This window comes from Micromys minutus (genome assembly GCF_963924665.1).
Source record: "Micromys minutus genome assembly, chromosome: 21".
Classification (NCBI taxonomy): domain Eukaryota; kingdom Metazoa; phylum Chordata; class Mammalia; order Rodentia; family Muridae; genus Micromys; species Micromys minutus.
In genome coordinates, this window is record NC_137956.1 from 36,257,556 (window position 1) to 36,279,858 (window position 22,303).

General features: G+C 41.9%; 1 protein-coding gene across 1 annotated transcript in view; it reads right to left on the minus strand.

Moving 5' to 3' along the window:
- NEK11 (NIMA related kinase 11) overlaps positions 1-22,303 on the minus strand; it is a gene marked incomplete at both ends in the record, with an annotated part of 199,899 nt that overhangs the window by 137,867 nt on the left and 39,729 nt on the right. The window contains 3 exons of the mRNA XM_080934672.1: positions 2,458-2,584; positions 3,661-3,725; positions 13,855-13,973. Of these exons, the coding sequence (XP_080790798.1) occupies positions 2,458-2,584; positions 3,661-3,725; positions 13,855-13,973 (311 nt within the window). The remainder of the gene's footprint in view (positions 1-2,457; positions 2,585-3,660; positions 3,726-13,854; positions 13,974-22,303) is intronic.

Consider the following 22,303-nt stretch of genomic DNA (forward strand, 5'->3'; position numbering starts at 1 on the left):
TGTCTTCTGAAAAGTATGTGCTAACTATCCATTGTTTAGATCGACTTGAAGAACTGATTGAGGAACACAAGTCATACTTGTATTTCTCCTGTGGAGAAAACACTTTTTTAGCAAACATCTATACACACCAGCTGGAGTCAAAGCACTGATGGTCCTTATTTCTGTAACTTTCCAAATAAGTGATTATCAACTTTGAGAACCAAGTCATCCTTTGAGAGCAACTTTCCTGTAGTTGCATGCTATAAATAATCGAATCCAGGTAGGTCTAATAGATTACAGAAGGAAGGTGGGTTGCATACAGGCAAGTGTTAATGGATGAAATGTAATCAGTATTAGACTAATTTTTTAAGCATTACAAATATGGCATGTTCCACTATTAACACTCAAGCAAAGCATCTATAAATTATTCATATGTACTCCCAGTCCCCAGAAAACATTCCTTGGGACATAGATGCCACCCACTCTGAGGTACAGATGGGTTCTCAGCCTTATGCAATCTAATTTTCCTGAGTGTCTCCCTAAGATCACTTACCACACTTCTCTATCTGCCACTATAATTAATAGTTCTCCGAGATTTGTTCCACTTTAGGTTTGGCAGCTGAAATGTCATTACCAGATAAGCCTGTTTTGATTTAGATACAAGCAAAGTAATTACTAAATTCATAATAAAGTGGTTATTTGGGGTCAAGATGATGATACATTCTCAGCTCATACTTGCTGAGTAGTTTATAATCACAGCAGGGGAGCTGGTCTAAAGCTGGGATAGATTTTGTATGTGTCAGGTCCTTTAGTATCGACAAAACACCACAGAAATGCTGCTTCATATTCTTATAATTCCTCACATAATAGAAGGAGCAATTTGTAAGCAGGCAGACTGGGGACAGATGGAGTGAAGAAGTGGCTGCTTCCCCTGGGGTTCCACTGCTTCTGAGACCTGGGAGCCATCCTTCTGAGCTGGGGAAGAGGTATGGCTACACTGTAGAGGAATCAGGTATACTGCCAGAGCACATTCCTGAAACTTACACAGTAGCTTCCTGAACTGATGTGCCCCTAATCAAATGGCATACTGAACTTTAGATAACATAATCATAAGTCACAGAAACATTATAGTTTTGAATCTATCTTATAATCCATAACATTTTAAAAATTCAGTGTGAAGAAAGGTAGGTAGGTATGTAGGTAGCTAATAGCCATTGCAAAGCCCAGAACTGCTACAGTTGAGCTGGAGAAGGATCACCAAAGGAGCAAGATGCAAGTATTTCTGCTTTTATATGTAGGTTACTGCACAGTACTGGGGGTGGGGAAAGTAAGTGCTCCATTAAACAATGTAGATAAAGTTGTTCCTGATGGTATACCTCTGTCCTCTTTTCTTTCTACTTTTTATTCAAGTTTTCTCTTTTTTTACTTTGGTGGGCACATGGAAAAGAATCAGAGGAAGTGGTGGTGAATTGGGTTGGACCTCTAGGACAATAGACCATGGAGAACAAGAATCAGCAGAGAATCTCAAAACAACCACGAGACTGAAATGAAGAGACGTGATTTCCATGGAAGGTTGGAGCTAGAACAAATCTTGACAGCTTCTCTCCCATGGGAGGCTCTAAAGTAAACAGAAAAATCATAACTCTTACAAGGACCCTCAGCCTTGTAACCTACAACTTCTCTGCAGTGGCTCAGTTTCCCCTGACCACACAAAAGGTCATTTCCTACCTCTCATCTTTAAAAATCAAATGTGGACGTACATTTACATTGCATGACTTTGAAGGCTTGGAACTACTTAACACTGATTTGCATATAATAATTATTTACTTAATTAACAAGCTCTCAACTAGATTGTCCTACAGCTCTTGAATGCTGAAAATTATGTCAGGCACTTTCAAAGTACACCAGTATTCCGTGGAGGGCCTGCTGCTTACAGCAGGGTAGACTGAGGCATTTTCCCACCCAGCTCTGCCTGGATGCAGGAGCACCAGAGAAGTGAAAAAGATCACAGATGTCTCCATCACCAAAAACCCGGAAAACAGTAAATGAAGGGTACCCCTGAATCCAGTGTCTTTAGTCAAATTCTTTTAAAATGCAGAGAAGCTGCATATTCCCCACGGAGCTGAGAATTAACCTTAATATAAAATAAAGCACAGTCTTTAGGATCACAAATGCTTTATTTAATAGGCTAGCCGAAGCACATCAAAATTTAATGTCTTGGCCACATTAAGAACTTTCCCCTGTGGTTCAGGAACGACAGAATCTTAAACCAGCCGACTCATCTATGAACAGAGAGACTCTCTGAAAGGCAGTTCACAGAGTATGACAAACTGCCTGTGCCTCTGGCCCTCTGGCTGCGGAACGACTCAAATGTCAAAAGGGACAAAGTGAGGGGATGGAGTGAGCAGATGAACTTTAAAAGAGTGGACAGCCCTCTCAGCGGAGAAGGACATCACTGGGGCCAGCACCCCTACTCACCAGATGTCAGACTTGGCATCATAGCCTTGGTGCTTCAGGGCCTCTGGACTCATATAATGGGGAGTCCCGGTTAGAGTTGTAGCCAGCTCACATGAACCCATCAGCAGCCGAGAAACTCCAAAATCCCCTGGGAATTGTGGTTAATTTGTGTAAATATTTTAAGCAACAAAAGCACTGGAAATTAACAACTAAAACCGATTTAATGGTATCCTTTATTATGCAATACCTCGTGCCATTTTAAAGGGAAAGGCAGGGGCCATTTGAAGTTACGTAACAGTGGCCAATAGCCTTAAACACGTGTGCTTTAGAGGAGAAAAAAGACTTAATGAGGAAAGTGAATTATCTGACCTCAGAGCCTTTATTTCTGGGATCATAGAAACCCAGAATAACCTGTTATTCGGCCACTGAAGTCTGGTAATCACCAAGAGAGGCTTTGGAAGGACTGGATGGGAAGGCATGAAAATTCCCCGGCAGGGAGAAGAGTCTGACCTCATTTTACAACAAAGGAAAGTTTTCTAAAATTTTCAACGACTCATGAATATACATAAAGAAATTTGAATCCACTGGCTTCTCTAATTAGTCGCATACCTGCATGCTCTTCTTCCCCGTGAATAGCCTATGTGAAGCTCAGACAACTGAGTACCTATTTGAGTTAAAGTATAGTTCTAAAGAATTAAATATTAATGAAGCCATTATAGTACCATTTGAATTATGTATGGCCTCTATTTATTGATAAAGTGAGTGGGGGGAGCCTGGAGAGATGGCTTAGTAGTTAAGAGCACTCACTGGCTGCTCTTCCAGAGGACCCCAGGTTCAATCCACAGCACCCACAATTCACAACCAAGCTGTAACAACAGTTCCAGGGGATGTGATGCTCCCTCCTGGTACACAAGCATACATGCATGCATACACATAAACGTTAGGAAAACTCTTAAAGAGATGATAGTTTACAACATGCCCGGTAAAGCCCAGGATTGCAAAGTATGCCTGTTAAGTCAACTGGTCAATTTATATCAGATAATCACAAGCAACATAACTGGGATTTGATGGGCTCATCTAGGTAAGAACAAATATATTCAAAGGGTAAAGAAGCCAGAGCTGGATTAGTTCTAGGCCAGCTTGAACTATACACTTCTATTTGCTGGGGCAGCTCTGAAGAGAAACTAGCTTGAAGTTTTAAAGTGGACATTGAAAACATCCTACCGATTTTGAGTAGGTTATTTTTCAGAAATATATTCTTTGACTTCAAGTCTCGATGAAGTATCCTCCTGTAAAAGTCAAAAAACAAAAAACAAAAAAAGATGATAAAATGTCATGTGAAATAGAAAACTAAGCCCAATTAAAAGTCAAATGTGGTCATATATGGAAGAATATGTGTGTGTGTGTGTGTGCATGAACATACGTGTGTTTGTGTGTCCTTTTCCATATCCAACTCATACTGTTTAAACGCTGCAAAACCATGGACATTTCTCCTTTCTCCAAGGAAAGGAGAGTTCATAAATGGATGTTTTAGAGAGAAAGGAACACTTGGTTTTGCTTTTTAAATCTGCTTCAAAAAGATTATGTGGAATGAATGTTTTTGCTCTGTGGCTGTTGGAATAGAGTGAGATAAGGTCTTATAACTCAGGTTGGTCTGGAAATCTCTGCTCAGCCCAGACTGTGCAGTTTTATTTTGTCTTTTTGTTTTTTTGTTTTTTTTGTAGTGTGGTTTACATAGCAGTTTTATTTTGTCCTTTTGTTTTTTGTTTTTCTGTAGTGTGGTTTACATAGCACTACATCCAGTAACCATACCCTCGGTTGATGGGCAAGTTATCACAAAACATTATACTATATTATTACCAAACTGTTTACACTTTGTAATGCTAATCAGTAAAAACTTACTGTCTCTTGCTATATGACAGAGGTGTGGGAATTGTCCGCAAAGACTTCCATTCTGACTTGAGAGAACCAGACAGCATGAAAATGTTTTCCTACTGGGGACCCCAAAATACTAGACAAAGTTAACAAATAGGCTCTCGTGATCTGAGATCATGATATAGAAAATTCCCTGGGGGTGTCACATGAAAAGAAACTGAAAATCAGAGCAGACAATAGGTGCTGACCCCTCATGTCTTTGGGAAGGTGACGGTCCCAGAGAGCTGTGTCCTGGTTAACGTCTGGGAAACTGAGGCAGATGGTGCTCACACACATCCACAAGTGCAGCATGTGTGCTTCATACAGACCTAGGGAACCTGCCTGATAGTTCAGAAAGGAAGCTTGTACTTTGAGAGGAAGACAATACTCAGAGCAGGGATTCAGATATGCAGTCACTATGTGACCACAGAGACCCTTAGCCAAGAGAATAAAACTCAGTGGTCAATTGTTCTTACCCTCTTTGCTCATCTGGCAGAAGCAAAAGTAGGCTAGAAATCAGCAGAGATTATGCAATGATATCAGAACCTCAAATCTTTAGACAACTGAGTAAGACACAGAGTCTAAGTGCCCTTTAAATGCTTAAAATCACAAGGGCTGTAAGAGAAAACTTGAAGTAGAAACACCAGAGGGGGGGTGTTGTCAGAGGAGATTGCCAAACAGAACTGCTAAGGGAAAATGCAAGCACTAAAATTAGAAACACAGAATTAAAACATGTCTAAAGTTAACCCCACTCAACATATTTTTATAGATTCACATCTAATCCTCCATGATTATGCTAGCTCTATTCACTGTGGCTCAAGTACGGAGGCAAACAAGATGTCCTTCAGTAAATAAACAGATAAGTCTACTGACACATCTGGGTAATGGGGTAGGGGAAGAGAGGTCCTTAGCGATAACAAGAAAGGAGCTATCAAGCCAGGAGAGGACCTGGTAAAAATGGAGCACATATTGCAAAGCATGAGAAGCCAGGCTGAGAAGCCTCATGAGATTCCCCAAGGTAGCGTAACGCTGGAGAGAGACTCCGTCCAGTGCTGCTGTCTGCAAGTTGTACAGGAGCTCCGGGGATGCAGTCTCTGTGAGCCAACAGCCATGTTGGGGGTGAGCTTTTGAGGGGTGAAGCTGCCTATTAGTCACCCACAAACTTATTAGTGACCTTAATAAACCCACTGGTTCACTAACTCTTGTTGGTGCCTTAACTGGGATAAACCTTTTTTCAGATCTCCCCTCAAAAAAGTCACACAACAAAAGCTTGTAGAAAATATTTCTCTGTTCTTATAAAAGACAAAGAGGGCTGTGTATGTGGGGAGGGACCAATGTTATACTTCCTGGACCTTGGTTACTGTCATAAGAAGGGGTGGTGCATGGCAGTGTTTCAGCCGACCCGACAGCTGCAAGAGAACAGGCCTGAACGCCTTCGCTAGACTAGAGGCAGAACAAACTTGAACCCCAGAGGACACTGCTGAGTCAGCTCAGTTAACCTTCCTGGAAAGTAAAATAAAGAATCCTTTCATTGACTGAGATACTTCTGTTACTTGCAGATAAAGGAATCTTCAGCCACCCAGGCTTCTTCATGCTGGCCATATTGATTCTAGATCTAAGGAGGTAGAGTCAGATGTCTTGGAGCTGTAAGCTGGCAGGGAGGCAGACTCTAAGGGTTTGGCATTATGATGATGATCTAGGGGATATGTCAGAGGACATTAGGGTAAGTAAAAGCACCTACAACAAAGCTGGCTAATGAAAACTGGACAGGTGAGCCATGAGTTACAAAGAGTAATATATTATTATTTCCCCCATACAAAGACATAAAATATGTAAATTAGCACTATGTGTATGTTTCAAGACTAAAGCAGAGTATGCTGGGATACAGATTTCAGCATGGATTGTCTCCAGTGGGTTGTCTCTGTGTTGACGGAGCAAGAAGTTTCATATAACAAGTCGGCTGCCAAGCTATGGGGGAAACTGCAAAATTATGATCTGCTGACTTTGTGGTGACAGTAAGCAAAATGGAGCCTGCAATGAAAAGTCTTAGCATATACTGGGATAGCAGTAAACCCTCTAAAAGATATTTTAAAAATCCAGAAAATAACAAGGTAACAAACAATTCAGACTGTTCATTTTTTTTTCTCTAGAAATCTCAAAGTATCTCTAATAGTTCTCTATCCACTAACTGCCCCACATTATCTACAGAAGTGGAGCATCCTCTCCTTTCTGGACCTTTTCTGCTGCGTAAAGATTTAGCAAGAGCTTATTTGTGTCTAAACTTATGCTAGGGTTTCTATCTCTATCTACCCATTTCCCCCAACCTCCAAATCTTCTCCTGGGGTGAAGAACAGCCTACGAAGCTAGAGAGCCAGCATAAGGCTGGATTGCAGAGAAGGAACAGACAAATTAGTTTTCACTTCCTCATGGGTCCTATGTAAATAGTCTCTGACACCTTAGCACCCCACTTTCAGGTCTATCTCTCTGACAAGGCAGACTCCCATTGTTCACTGCAAACTCTTCTTCCCAGAGGCCCCATCCATCCATTGACTCCTTAATGATACTCAGCTTGGAAAGCCCCCAACCCCCCCCCCCCGTCCTTTCTCTGCCATGTGACCCCATCCTGAACTCCAAGGCCCCTGTTTGACTTTCCTTATTTGTGACTTGATCATAAGCCCCGTGTTGGAGTCAAGATGTAGTTTAGGTCCTTCTAAACTTCCTGGCTATGGCCAACACATCAGAAGTCTGCTTGACTTGGTGTGGAAATGTGCTGACAGGAACTGGCCACAGGACATGCTCAAGAAGAGGACATAGGGGAGGGAAGCTGAAGAGATACCAGACACCACAGTCAGCTCAACATTTCCATCTCCCAAAGTTGGGAGGGTCACCTCCCTCCTCAACCAAATATACCACATGGATTCCCAAGCAGGTGCCCTCCCCAGGAAATGAATTCTCCGTGCCACTATGCAGACATCCATTTAGATACCTTACCACGTGTCTGCAAGCTAGCTGAGTAATGTTGCGGTGATAACAAAGCCACCTTAGGGAATGTGCACCAGTCCGACTCTCCCACCCTGGGGAAGCACAAACATCCGAAACATTTCAAGACCACTAAGTCTGAGCACACTATGAGGGGCTGCTCCACTTTCCCTGGAGAAACAGGAGCTAATAAGCCTGACACCCCAACAGGAAGGAGTTCTGTACAGCGTTCTCAAAGACAGCTGAGTGAACTGGGGTGTCCCGGGCTTTAACAGTCTCGTTCATGTACCTGCCGTATGCTGCAGACTCCAAGTCTTCCAAAGAAAAACAACCTAAACTAAGACAGTGCAGGAACCTTCCAAAGGAGAGAGCCGATTCTTCCTCTCTCTGTCCCCCTGCCCACCTTACTTTCTCTACCATTGTCATTGTCCTCTCTAGGATCCTGCATTTGTCAAGGTTCTCCACACAAACAGACCTGAGGATTGGCTTGTGCCCTTGAAGACCTGTCACCGCATCAGTAGTCTAAAGGCCCAAGAAAGTCAGGGCTCTGAGTCTATAACTGAAGGCCTGAACCCCAGGGAAGCCAGCATGTAAATCCCTGTCCGAGGTCAGAATTGGGGAAGGGGGCACTTCCCTCCTGCCTTCAGTGGGTGTCACAATACCCACTCACGTGGGAAGAAACTTACTTTACTACCTCAAGAGCCAATCTCTCAGACACAGATTCTCAGACTTACCCAGAAGCAGCATTTTAAACTGGGCATCCATTTGTTTACTCCAGTGGTTGTAAAATTAACCAACATTTGCACTGAGGCATTGGCTATGAAGGCAGCAGGCCTAACCTCTCACATGCATGTTTTCAATGTAATCCTCCAGCTCAACATGTAAACAATCTATGTACTTTTCAAAATACACCAACAGATACAACAGCATACAAGGGAAGCATAATGTCCATACACCCATTCTAATTGGTGATAGTTGGAAAAGGTTAAAGCAGAGAAAACACTGTGTAGTATGTGTTCTTGCTCCTGCATATTCAAGTATTTTCTGCCTTGCAATGAGTATTTCTCTGGGGAGGTAAGGGAATCTCCACCTCTCTGCCACTGGACTTGGCCATGTGACTTGCTGAGGCCGTTGGCCATTAGCAGACAGGATAATCACTGTGTCTGGGAGTAAAGAATGGTGCTCCAACTCACCCTTGCTCTCCCTCAGCCAAAGCAAAGCAGTCTTGACAGGAGCTGACTTCAGACAGGTACGAGGATGAGCGGGTGCGCAGAGTGGACTTGTAGGATCTCCCACATCCTCAGCTACAGGTAAGTACCGAGCATCCTGACCACCTTCAGCAGAAATAAGCTTGAGCTCCATGGTCTCAGGCAGTGTTTACTGAGCTATGAACAGTTGTGGCTTCCAACACCACAATTTTTAGTTGTTTACGTAATATACTTTAAAATTTCCTTTGGGATTTTACCCATTTTTAAAACAGACATGCTTTTTTTCTAAAGGAAGGATGTCTTGGGGCCTGCAATTAATTAAATATTGAAAACTGATTTTTTTTAAAAGAATGCATTATATATAATGAACTGAAATAAAAATTACACACATTGCTTTATTTAAAAGCCAAACTGAAGACAGGTGGAAGGGTACATACCTATAGTCTCAGTGCTTGGGAAATAGGGGTTTGAGGTCAGGACTGCCTACACAGGAAAACCCTGCCTCTGGACAACAAAAATTATTTCAAGGGCTAAGAACATAAATAAGTGGTAGAGTACTTGTCTAGCAAAACCCTGGGTTCAGTTCGCTAGAACAGCCAAACAAAAACAAAATCCTCTGGAGACTGGATTAAAATGGAACTATTTGTCTTTTCCATTTAAATCAAAATTTCCAAAATTATAAAATAATTCAATATGGAACTCATAAGGAATGTTAAAAATAGGGGTTACACATAGTCAAAAATTTATAAACAACTTCTGGGAAAATGCACAAAGGGCAATGTAAGCCCTGGAGCTTGAGTAGAAGAGTCTGCCTCTGAGTCCCTCCAGTAAGGGGTGCTTCTCTCCTTCCTTTCCTTTCCTTTCCTTACACACTGGTTTCTGCTTCCTCAGCTCCTCTCCTGTCCAAGTTACTTTCTAAATACTGCAATAAGACACCATGACCAGGAAAACTTCTAAAAGGAAGCATTTGATTGAGAATCACAGTTCCAGATGGCCAGAGTCCATGGCCATCACAATGGGGAGCATGGTAGTAGGCAGGTGAGCATGGTGTTGGACTAGTAGCTGACAGCTCACACCTTAAAACACAATCATAAGGCAGAGAGTTAAATGAGAGTGGTGTTAGCTTTTGGAACCTCAGAGCACACTCCCAGTGGCATCCCTCCTCCAAGAAGGCCATACCTCCTAATCCTTCCCAAACAGTTCCACTAACTAGGGACCAAGCATTCAAATAATGAGCTTATATGGGCCATTCTCGTTCAAACCACCACAGCTTCTAAGCAAACTATACCCCAATCTTGGTTTCAGGACTTCAATACTATAGGAATCAAAACATATACAAGCCATGGTGCTTATCCAAGACTCACTTCAAACTCCTTTCTCTCACCACCTTCCTCAATATTCTGCCTGCCATACTCATAATTAATCTTAGCATGATTGTTTCCAGCCTCTTATCCTCCTAGATCCAAGCCTCAAGTCTTTGATGCCCACCTCCAATGGCCCTGGGAACCCTCAAGAATAGTAGATAAGTATTCCACCAGTCCTCTTCAGCCCAAGACCCTGCCTTTGACTTTCTATCATGTTTAACATACTGACTGAATTTCAAGTTCAGTCACTGCAGCCCTCCAAACTCATTATAATCCTCCCCAGATATTCCCTGCTGCTGCTGCCTTGGCCCAGGTCCTATAACCTCACACATGGACAGTATGAAAGATTTCTGCTTAATAACTCAGCTCCCCATATCTATCTGTTTGTCTGTCTGTGCCATGTGTGCATCTCTGTGTCTCTGTCTCTCAGTCTCTGTCTCTCTGTGTCTGTCTCCCTTTTCCCTCCTTCCCCCTCTCTCCCACCCCTTCTTTCCTCCATAAGTTACTGTCTGATCTTCCTGAAACAAACTCCAAGCACAACTTCACAAGGCTCCTACCTTATCTACCATCCATATTACAAAACAAGGTCCCTCTTGGCTCCAACTTCTCTCTGCTCACATCTCCATTCAAGCTTTCACCTCAAGAGCCTTCTCAACAGAACCACTCAGCATTCACTCTAAAGGGACTGTTGTCCAACCTCTCTCACTCTGATCACTCTGCTCCTTACACTTGGGAAGTACTTGATCCATCTTTAACCACACTCAAAACCTACCCTGGGTCAAATTAAATGTCATTCTTCTCAAGAAGCCGTATTGTCTAGAGTGGAATGATGCCTCCTCCGATCTCCTGTACACACCTACTGTTCTCGACACTCATCATTTTCTGCAATTCACTCTGCAATGCATAAATCTTGAGTTTAACACAGTTGTACATATGTGCTGCCCATGGAATCCTCAACCTTAATGTACATACAGAGCAATCCCAGTACCCAGACCATTTCTTGGAGCCTCATATAGTAAAGCTCCCTCCCATGAGTAAGCACTACTGTGACTCACCATCAGTTAGATGCATCTTGGCTTGAGCTTGGATTCAAATAACCACACAACAGCATGCATCCATCTATACCTGCCTTTCATCCTTCATTGCATTTTGAAGAGTCATTCAGATCATTCAGTATTGCCTTTGTGTTATTTTTTATTATAGGTCAGTATTTCATTATCTAATAATACCATAACATATCCAATCATTCTATGGTCTTATAGTATATTAGCCATTAATTTTTTTTAAAAAATGTTTCTGTGGCCACGACTGTATGCCTATTTGCCTATTGGTGATCAGCCCTCGTTTCTCCTTTTCTGTTTTTATTTTTGGTAGTCCATATCATTTGTACAAAAGAATGCATTCCATTGTGACAATTTCACACCTGTGTTCAGTGTAATTTGATCAGTCTTATCCCTTTTCTCTTCTTTGCCTTCCCCTCTAACCCCCAGTATCCTCCCTCCACTTTCATGTCCATTTATAAAATTCTAGATTTCTGCACGTGAGAGAAAACTATGATATTTATCTAAGTTTGGTGTCACGATTTGATTATCTCTGATTCCATGCAGTTTCCTGCAAGCGAAACATGAATCTCCACCAGATACAAATAAGCCCCATTGTGTATATAAGCACCATGGTTTCTTTACCCTCTGCCCCATTGATGTGATTGTAGATTTGATCATTGCATTGGTACCAGAGAGAACAGAAGCACAGGTCTCTCTATAGCATACTCACTATATTCTTGTGGTCTACATCAGGAAGGTCATTACTGATCTCTGCCCATCCCCCAAGGAATATAACCACTATTTGCATGTTTAGTCTAGAAAATTCCATCACACATTTCCCAAAAGTCTCTATGAATGGCAAAAATGTGACAAATGCTCTGGATTCTTGTCAACAATATATCCGTGTGAGATTACACGTTAAAACCACCTGCTGGTGGCCCCTTGTGTCTGTATTTAATTATTAGCACAAACAACCATGTTCTAGAAGCTGCTTTAGTGCCAAAGGTTTCAGTGTGGATCCCCTACTATCCTATAAGGCAAGCGGTGGCCTTACCACCTTACCAAAGATGGGCAAGTGGTCCCATCCTTGCCACTGTTTTACTGATGAGGAAACAAGGCTCAGCGATGCTGAGAAGTTTCCCAGCTTAGGGCTTATTTTTAATTTATTTATATTAGATGAATTAAGACATAAAGTTGGCATTGCTCTGTACCTAAGCTTATACTGATTGGCTAAAATACAATGATTAAGAAACACTATCATTTTCCATCTGAATCATACAGACTAGAATTTCAGATCCATGGACTCAACAGCATCCACATGAGAAGCCATACTGAATGACTCTATAAATACCGACAGACTGAAAATGGCTCGACTCCCTTTGGAGGCTGTTTTTAAACTCATTTATTTTTAACTATCACTAAATAATCTTAAGCAAATCAACAGTATTGGGGGAATGTGCTCAGAGTGTATTTTACACTACCACGGGACTAGACTCAAGTAACACTGTAGAATACAAACTAAAATAACAAAATTGAGAGACAAGAATGGAGAGACAAAATTCTGGATCTTAAGTCAACCAGATAATTATGTCCTTTAATGCAATAAGCCAACAATCTGCTAGTAAGCAGTGGGGAAGGAAAGACAAGGGAAGGGGTGAGGAAGGGAAGGGAAGGGATAATGGCAGCAGGAGTGTGCATTCACATGAGCCAACAGTCAGCGGCTCCAGGCTGTTTATTAAAGATTATGTGAATTTCATCATCATCTCAGGATATCACTGCAGAGACTGTTGGGAATCACACTGAATTCATCACTGTCTGTGTCATCGAGCATGTGTTTCAGGAGATACATGGCCAACTGCAAGGGGATCTGATTACTTTTTATGCTATCAGGAACCACAGATGACACACTTAAGCAGTGACATCTCCAACTGCCAAGCTGTGGTGTGCCTTAGGAGTATCACTTTCACTGAAAACAGCAGTCCCCAGGTGTCCAGCTCAGTCCTGCACTGAGAAGGTCTTGGCCACCCCTTTGAGAGTCTATTTCTTTAAATGCATTTGTGTCATCTGATGGGTCTAAAAATATTTAACACCTTAACATTTGAAAAGATGTTTTAAATATATTGTTAGAACATTTACAATGTTTTAAAAGGTATTGTTGAGGCAAATTCCATAAACAAAAATAACAACAACTAAAACTCAGCAGATACACATGGACCATTAACTAATATTTATATCAAAATTGAGTTTTAATTTAAATGTTCATCTTTCATGGCCTATTGAAGATGTCTAAGTATCAGCATCGATTTACAAGAGATAATTAGGTAGGGGACCAAATTCAATGCAGTTTCTGCTACACTGAAGATCAAGGGAGTTTCTAGAACAACAACAAAAGGTGGGGTGTTGTTGATATGCCTCAGTGGGTAGTGTTGGCTGTGCAAACATGAGGATGATATTCAAATTCCAAGTACCATGAAAAATGCTGAAAAGCTGAATATGGAAACTCCTGTTGTAACCTGAGGTCTGTCAGCAGGATAAGAGGTGAGACAGAGAGACTTCTCAGAGGCTAGCTGTCCCAGCATGTTCAGCAGAGGACAATGAGATACCCAGACTCAGACGAGGCAAAGGCAATTGTACCACTGGCTGTTCTCCAAACCCAAACTGTGCCATGCACACACCCGCACTCACATACACACACAGCTGATAAAAATAAATACTCTGTGGGTAAGTAATTATTCTATAGTTCCCTCAAGAAAAAAAAATCTTGTTATAAAATATTGCAGATGTTTAACTGTGGCCATTCATCATCTGGATGTGTTTGCTTTCAAATCAATCAAAAATATTTACCTTTCAAGTTCAGACATGAGAGCTAATATATATATATACATACCCTGCCCCCAGAAGCAAACGTACCTCTCGTGCATATAATCAACTCCAAGCAACAACTGGATAAACCATTCTACTATCTGATTTTCAGGAAAGATTTTCCCAGCTTCTTTATATTCCTGAATTTTATAGTCCAGATCTCGGCCCTGAAACAAAATAATATAATCTTTTATAACTTTTACATGTAAAATGTTAATACCAAGTTCTCTCAACAGCAATTAAAACTAAGGCTAGAAACTGACAACCATGAATGCCTCGATTTGCCTGGTAGTGTCTGATGTGACTCTGATGATGTTATCTCTTAATATACTTTAATTGCCATGGAAAACAAAATGCTAAACGTCAAGTTCTCTGAGAGAATCCTTACATCTCACCTTTTCACATTAAAACACCGAAAGACTAGAGATTGATTGATATGTGTTCTCAGGGGAAAAAGAGCAAGAAAACTGCTCTTTTCGGAATGTGAAGAACAGGGACAATGGGATGCCTGCTCATGGGAGCATAAGATGACAAGAAAGGGTCCTCCTCGATGCGGGGCAAAGGTACTTCCAGGCCACGAGGCAACCAGGAGAAGTAACTTGTAATCAGAACAACACGCGGTCAACGATCTAACCGCTCATTAGCAATGCCGTTTTCAACATCCTTTCTGTGCAATGTGCAAACATTTGCCCAGCATTCTGTCTCTCCAAATTAAGAAATGACAAGTCAAGAGCACATCAAGCGTTCACATGCAGCCTTGATGAAACTTTCTTTTTAGCTGGATTTTCTAGGTCAAGAAGATCAAAGATTCTTGGAATTAAAAAATATACAATGAATTAGTATTTAACTCTTAGCAAGAAAGAGAGACTAGTTCCCATGTCCTTCTCCAAGTGTGCCTGTCCAACACTCACTTTCTAACCCTGGCATATCCCAGGGTTCTGCTGTGGCATGAGAACTGTGCTGTCATAGTATTTCTGTACATTGTACGCAATATATTTGATAGTCTATCACTGTGACATCCTAAGGATGTAAGAAGCCCATTCAGACAAATCAGAAGCGATATCTACTACATTATCTCTGTTATCCACTTTGTATTCCCCACCAAGGGGATATCTCTCCTACTGAGGAACAGATTAGTAAAACAAGCCCCGAAATAGGACGCCTGGATGTGAAATCTCAGGAGGTACACAAGCCTCCCTTTGCTCTCTGGATAGGATCATAAGAAGAAATACCATCTGCTCTTACTACACAACTAAACAAGAGACTATTCAGTCAGCATGAAGCTAAGACACCGAAAACTAAACCCAAGAATCATGGTCTTAAGTTACCCTTCGTATCTTTTGATTCTCAATTTAAAAATTTCTCTCTGAGGGGGAAAAGTCCCGTTGCTTTGCAGGAACCATGTATCCACCATATTCTTTAATAAGCACTCTGTGGATGATGCCCTGAGGATGGGGCTGAGTTAGGCAAGCTATCCATAGATTATGACAAACATTGTGCTTTGGTCTCACAAAGAAAGGAAGAAATGCCTCTGGTGGCCTGATTTTAATTCAGCAGTATGGGGAACATTTTTCTTCCCACAGGTTATCATCTAAGCAGAATCCACTGTGTTTCATTAAATGTCACATGTTCTTATTTTTCTCACTAAAACAAACCAACAAACAGGGAATGGGACTGAAGTTGAGCCAATATTAATGTTGTCCTTCCTTGATCCATTTCCTTCACTAATGTCACCTCTGAAAAGTTACACGAAAACCCTTGATGTGAACTTCTAAGGTTTGGGGAATCTCCAGCCTGTGCTATCACTTGGTAAATGGATGGTGCCCCTTCACACCACATCCCAATTAGCCAACACTGCATAGTCTTTGAGACATGCGGCCTTGAAGAACTGAAAAACACTCATCTATAGTGTCCTAAACACCACCTTTGATTGCCAGGGACAAGTTTAAATCCCCAAAGGATTTGACTTTTTAAAAAATTAATCCATTTTCAAGGCTATCAAACAAAGCGCTTACAACTACTTAGAAAGACCAAAGAGAGTCCTCTCAGAAGCCCACACATAATACAGTGAAAGTGTTCAAAGAATGGACAGACAAAAGGACTCCTTCAAGGCCACAAGGAGCATGGAGTGTCCATCTGCCCTACTTCACTTTAAAATGAAAAGATGTCCCTTATTAACTCATGGAGTTGATCTTCCATAATACTGCCCCTTCAGACCTGCGTCATCTTCAGTAAGAAGCATTGTCCTTGTCCTCATAGTTAGAGGGAGCACAGCTGAGGAAAGACTCGGTTTTCTTTAAGGGGATGACCCACTAGGAGTTTGATTATGCTCCAGTGAGGATATGGGGGTGGGTCCCAGCAGTGGGGAGAGGGTAGACCTGGGAGAACGGGAAGTGAGGGTGCTCAGGACCCATAATGTGACCTTCTCAAATAATCAATAAAAATACTATGAAATTTAAAAAAATTTGTCTGATACACTTCCAAGTTGAGCAAATAACAGAATCACTGAAGTAGCTTTTTTTAAATGCACAATTTGATTCTGCATGTCAGGACAAGACCAAAGAATACGTGTTTTATTTTCACTTTTGTGCATGTGCATGTATTCATATGCATGTGCATGTGTATAGTCATATGTAGGTGGACACATGTTGGGGATATGCACTCATAGATGCGTGGCCATGTGGTTGACATCAGGACCTTTCCTTTACAGCCTGCCATTTTGCTCACTGAGAGCAACTTAGCTCAAAGCTCACGCTAGTCTGTCCACAAGCTTGCTCCAGGGATCTGATTGCTAAGCACAGGAATTCCAGGGAGGCCATAGAAGCCACCTAGCATTTACTTGGGTGCTGAGGATGCAAGTCCTCACACTGACATGCCCAGTGTTTAAGCTACCAATTCATAACCCCAGTCTGAGAATCTGTTTTTAACATGCATCCTGGGTACCTCTGGAGCTGTTCTAAGACAACAGTTTGAGAAGCAGTATTAGGCAATACCAATGGGCCACAGGCTTAAAACCTACTCCATCATGGAAACATTCCACCCACAAGTTTAAATAGTCCAAACCCAGAAGGTCCTTGGGAAAAGCAGGGTTGAATAGAAATTGTTTAATAATGGTTTATTTAAAAGGCCTATGACAGATGCAGGGAGCAAGAAAAGATCTCTGTGGCTGCACTGTGGTGTTCTGCAAGCTCACTGCAATAGAGTACGTGATTATGATGCGTTCTGATTGACAACACAAACGACAGCCTGGGGCTTAATCAGGAATCTTTTTTGTCTATAATGTCTGATAAAGCTCATATGTTCTTCCTACTGAGAAAAATAAAGCAGCAGAGCTTGTTTTCTGTTCCATCTCAATATAAAATAATGCTCATAATCTTTAAAGAACTGAGTTATCTTTTAAATAAACTATTTGATAAAATGTTAATTATTTTGATATTTTAACTTTTACATTTACATAAAGTCATAGGCCAACTAACACCATGCCTCAAATATTAAGTTTTGCTAACCTTATGAATTATTGGATATGAATTTATTTCTTTTAACTAAAATTTATTTCAGTCTTCAATCATTGTAGTTTTAAATGAAAATTGGTGGTTATACTTCATTTTTGAGACATATTCTTCTTTCCTCTTCTCCTGTATACAGATCTCTCAAATCACTAGAGGTGACTTTCTTTTTTGGTGAACAAACACTTCAAATATACCAGCAGGGGTAGTTTTTCATTTTCATGTTAAAGGGTCAAAGTATGTCTCATACTTTAAACAAGGTAAAGAAGAAAAGTCAACAAGCAAACAATGTCCCTGGTCTTTCTGGGGACAGTCTCACCCTATAGCCCAGGCTGACTTAAGTCTTGAGATTCTCTGCCTCAGCTTCTCAAGGGATGCGATTACAAACTTGTATCACCATATCTGATAATATTTTAATTTTGATATTACAAATACCATGAATGTATTAGCCAGGTATATAAAACTATGAGACAGTTATCATCTCAAACCAAATGAACTAGACTCTAGACCCATGTAAAAGGCACAGGGTGGATTTAGAGATGACCACTGATTTCTAAATGGAGAGGTCTGGCATGTTCTATGCAGATGAGACCAAGCTCTCTGACGACAGCTGCATCCATCAGAGAGACTTAGGAATACAGAGTGATGGGTGGACGTCTGATGTGGACCCACACCATGAAGGCTAGCTACCAATCAACAGCAAAATGATAAACACAGAGGAATGCCCTTCTCTGTAAACAGTAGATGTGGAAGAAACATCAGAGCTGTGAGCAGTGCCTACTAAGTCGAATATTCTGTGGAAAGTAAATAAGAAATGAACATTACATTAAAATATGTATTTGTGTACTAATTGAGTTATATGTTTCCATGTACATATAATATACATATAGAGCATTTAATGACATGGTCCATGAGTGAAAGCTAGGAAAATAAGAAGTCTCCCACATGCTCCAGTCCTGCTCCTCCACAGATCATTCATACCCAGTCAGGATTTTCAGAAAATCCCTCCACCCAGGATTCTGTATCTTCATTTGTAAAATAGAATGAAGGAGAACTTCCTTCTGGAAAAACAGCTCTGCATTTAAGAGTGTTTGCTGTGAAGTCACAGGACTGAAGTTCACCTGCTCCACGTGACACACCAGGTACCCATTCATGCCTGAAACCACAGATCCAAGGGGAACAGAGTCAGAAGGGCCTCTGGGGTTCCTAATGTAACCAAGACAATGCAAGTTTCTGGTATGAAAGCAGGCCTTGCCTCAAAGTGATCAGACTGATAAAGAAAGTTTGGATGCCCAAAACTTTCTTCTGATCTGTGTACATGCACACTTATGCACACACACACAAGTACGTGTATAAACACATCAATAAATAGATGCACATAAATAAACCTTTTAAAAATAAACTTCTAATTAGAAATGACAAAAAATTGGTGGTGGTGGTGAGAGTGCTAGAAATAGAACACTGGTGACATGTAAGCACAAGGATGTTATAGAAGGACCGGGACAGGGATGAGGGAGGAGAGACTATGGAGGGATTTCCTCTATCAGTAATTTTACCTGATTAAGTTAAGAAAAGGATAGCATCAGGCCTGAGTGAGTTAAAGGGAGTTTGCATCTGAAGATGAGAATTATCTCTGTTAACAAGAAGGGAGCAACATGCACACATCATTCCTCAGGAGCCTGGGAAGAGGCAGCCTGACAGCTCAGGACCCATAGACCCCTGGAAGCCCAGCAGCTGTGCAGTGCAGCTGGCGGTCATCACCATGGCAACATCCCCTCCCAGGAGAGCCACTTGGTCTACAGAAACCAACCATCATTTGAAAATTAACGCAGATGATCCTGCACTGGATCCTCCTGACAAAAGCCATTTTTTATAGAAATGTCCTTTCTAAGGACATAATTGGAACAAATGAGCAAATTTGAATAGAGATTATGAATTAGATGGGTGGTTCTCAAACTTCAGCTTGTTTCAGACTCACCTGGTGAGCTTGTCAAAACACAGATGGCTGAACCCCACCCCCACAAAGTCTGATTCAGTGCTGCTGGGCTTCAGGCCAGGACTCTGTATTTCTACCAAGTTACCAAGTGAAGCCACTGCTGCAGATGCCAGGTTCCACTTGAGAATCGGTGGCCTACATACTCACGTTGTTCTGGTTCTCGTTTCCTGACTTTTTATCACTTTACTGTAGTTAGGAAGGAGACAGTCCTTGGCCTAAGAGAATACGGTAGTTGTCTGGGACAAGGTGAGCCCTTGACCTGGAACTTCGTGTTAGTTTTCTGTTGCCATGACACAGTACCTGAGAAAGTCGACTTGAAAGCAGACAAGATCCATTTTAACTCATGGTTTCAGAGGTTCTAGACAGTAGTCAGCTGCCTCTGTTGCTTTGGGAGCTATAGTGAGGCAGATAGTTCTGGTGGGAAGCACATGGCTGAAAGAAGTTCCTCGAACCCTGGGGAGGGTGGGCAGCTGGGGAGGACAGAGGGAGGACAAGGCCAGTACTCTGATTGCCACGCTCAAAGGAATGAATGACACCAAAGTCCTTGGGCCTCACTTTCCACCACTTTCCAATCAGGCACCTGAGCCTCTGTATCATGTGGGCCTTGAGAGACATTCGTGCAGTTCAAGATGCAAACTACAGCAGGTTTATTCTTGAGGTCTTCAGAGACAAGCTCAATAGTGTGTGTAAAAAATGCAAAAGGGAAACAGCAAAGGAAACGTGGGGTACGGCTAGCAATGAACCTGGGAAACCTACGAGAAGGAGATGGAGGAGATCACTGTCCTCATCTCAAAAACTGTACGGAAGCTCAAAATTACAGTAAAATTTTAAAAATTAAGTTAAAAGATCAAAATTAACCAGAGAAGAGAAAGTTAGAGCATGGTGCCCATGCCTGCTGCACAGACAGCCACTAGCTGCAAAGGTCACGTCATCTAAAATTAATTAAAACTAAACACTTCCTTAATTTCAGCAACTGAATGCCAAAGACAAACACCATGGGGAACAGAGGGGACTGCAGCAGAAGGCGGAGGGACAGGCCACTTCCCTTTCCCAGCACCCCTACTGAGCATTACCCACCTCCAGTTAAGATATTTAAAGCTAAGGAAAACACATCTCTAAGAACTTGCTCCAGGTGTGGGAGCCAATGCCTACAATCTTATTAGCTCTTGGGAGATGGAGGCAGGGAGATGAGGAGTTCTTGGCCAGCTATGTGAATTTAGGAGCAGTATGAATTGCATAAGACAATATATCAACATTTTATAAATAAATGAGTGAGCTGAAATCATGGGGAAGGGGAATAAATCATCATATGTAGAAGTTGTCAGTTATTTTTTAGAAGTAAAAGCTTATCAACTAAATGAGCTAAGGAAGGAAACATATTAAATGATAACAGATTAAAGCACAGCTACATATCCACATATCTAGAACTTTGCATATATCAGAAACATTTTCCAGAGTGGCTATTCAGTGCGCCAACCCTGCACTCATAATCTTACCGATTTTCTTAACAACCCATTAGGTAAAGAAATTACATATCTAAGTAACTGGTTCTCATCACTACCAACTCTCTCACTCTCCCTCTCTCCCTCCCCCTCTCCCTCCCTCTCTCCCTCCCTCTCTCTCTCACTCCCTCCCTCTTTCTCTTCCTCTCTCTCTCTCACTCCCCCTTCCCTCCCTCTCTTGCTCTCTCTCCCTCCCTCCCCTCTCTCTCCCTCTGTCTCTCTCTCCCTCCCTCCCCTCTCTCTCCCTCTGTCTCTCTCTCCCTCCCTCTCCTCTCTCTCCCTCTGTCTCTCTCTCCCTCCCTCCCTTCTCTCTCCCTTTCTCCCTCCCCCGCACTAACTCTTTTGCTTGATTGCAGGAGCATGTGTGTGTGTGTGTGTGTGTGTGTGTGTGTGTGTGTTTGTCTATATCTCTGCCTCTCTGTCTCTCACTCCCTCTCCTCCAAGCAGAGAAGGAGCAAGCCAAGAAAGTGATTTAAAGATCAAGTTTGGAATACCCAGATTCATTCAGATGAATCTTATCGGTGGTTTCTTAGTGAGTGCAGCAAATGTGTAGAGATGCGATGGTGGTTTTTCTTTTTCTTTCTTTTTTAAGATTTATTTATTTATCAAGGATACAGAGTTCTGTATGTGTGCCTGCAGGCCAGAAGAAGGCATGTGATCCCATTACAGATGACTGTGAGCCACCATGTGGTGGCTGGGAATTGAACTTAGGACCTCTGGAAGAACAGTCAGTGTTCTTAACCTCAGCCACCACTCCAGCCCCTGCACTGGTGTTTTGGGTACAGTTTCTACTCCCCCTCCTGCCTCTCAATCATATGGCACCCTCAGTTTCCATCTTATTGTCCAAAGTCTCTTAGCCAAACAAGCGTGATTTCTGCTCCAAAGAGAATTCCTTCTTTCCAACATGATTTCTCACAGCTTCTAACACCCTGCGAAACATTTGGGTGGCCTGGGTCCCAGCTCATCTAGGCATAAGTTTTAAGCATGTCATCTTCTATCTTGCTCTACCCAATACCGATATCCTGCTTCCCTACCCTATACCTAACCTCTGCACTATAAACTTGCAGATCCAGATCACGATTTCCCGTTGACCATCTCCTCTCTCTGCGTTCTAAGCTTCATGCTCCTTCCAGGCTCAGTAAAGCACAGAGCAATTCCTTTAAGTGAACAGAGAACAGAAGAGACGACTACATGTACTTGAAACTATAATTCCCAGGTCAATAGCTAAGGAGAGACTTCGCCTCCACTGTGGGCAGATTAAGAGTTTAGATATTTACCGAAGCATTTGTTATGTTATCATAGGAGGTTTGGGAACAGAGGGTCCCCCACATATGTAAAAAGCATTCCTTACAGACATTCCTTCTTAAAATATATTCACTCTGACTGGTTTGCCAAAGGGAGAGAAATAATCATTAGGAATGAGTTTTGTCAGTTACTTACAGAAAATTACTCTTAGCTATAAGATATGAGACCCCAGGCCTTTAGGATTCAAC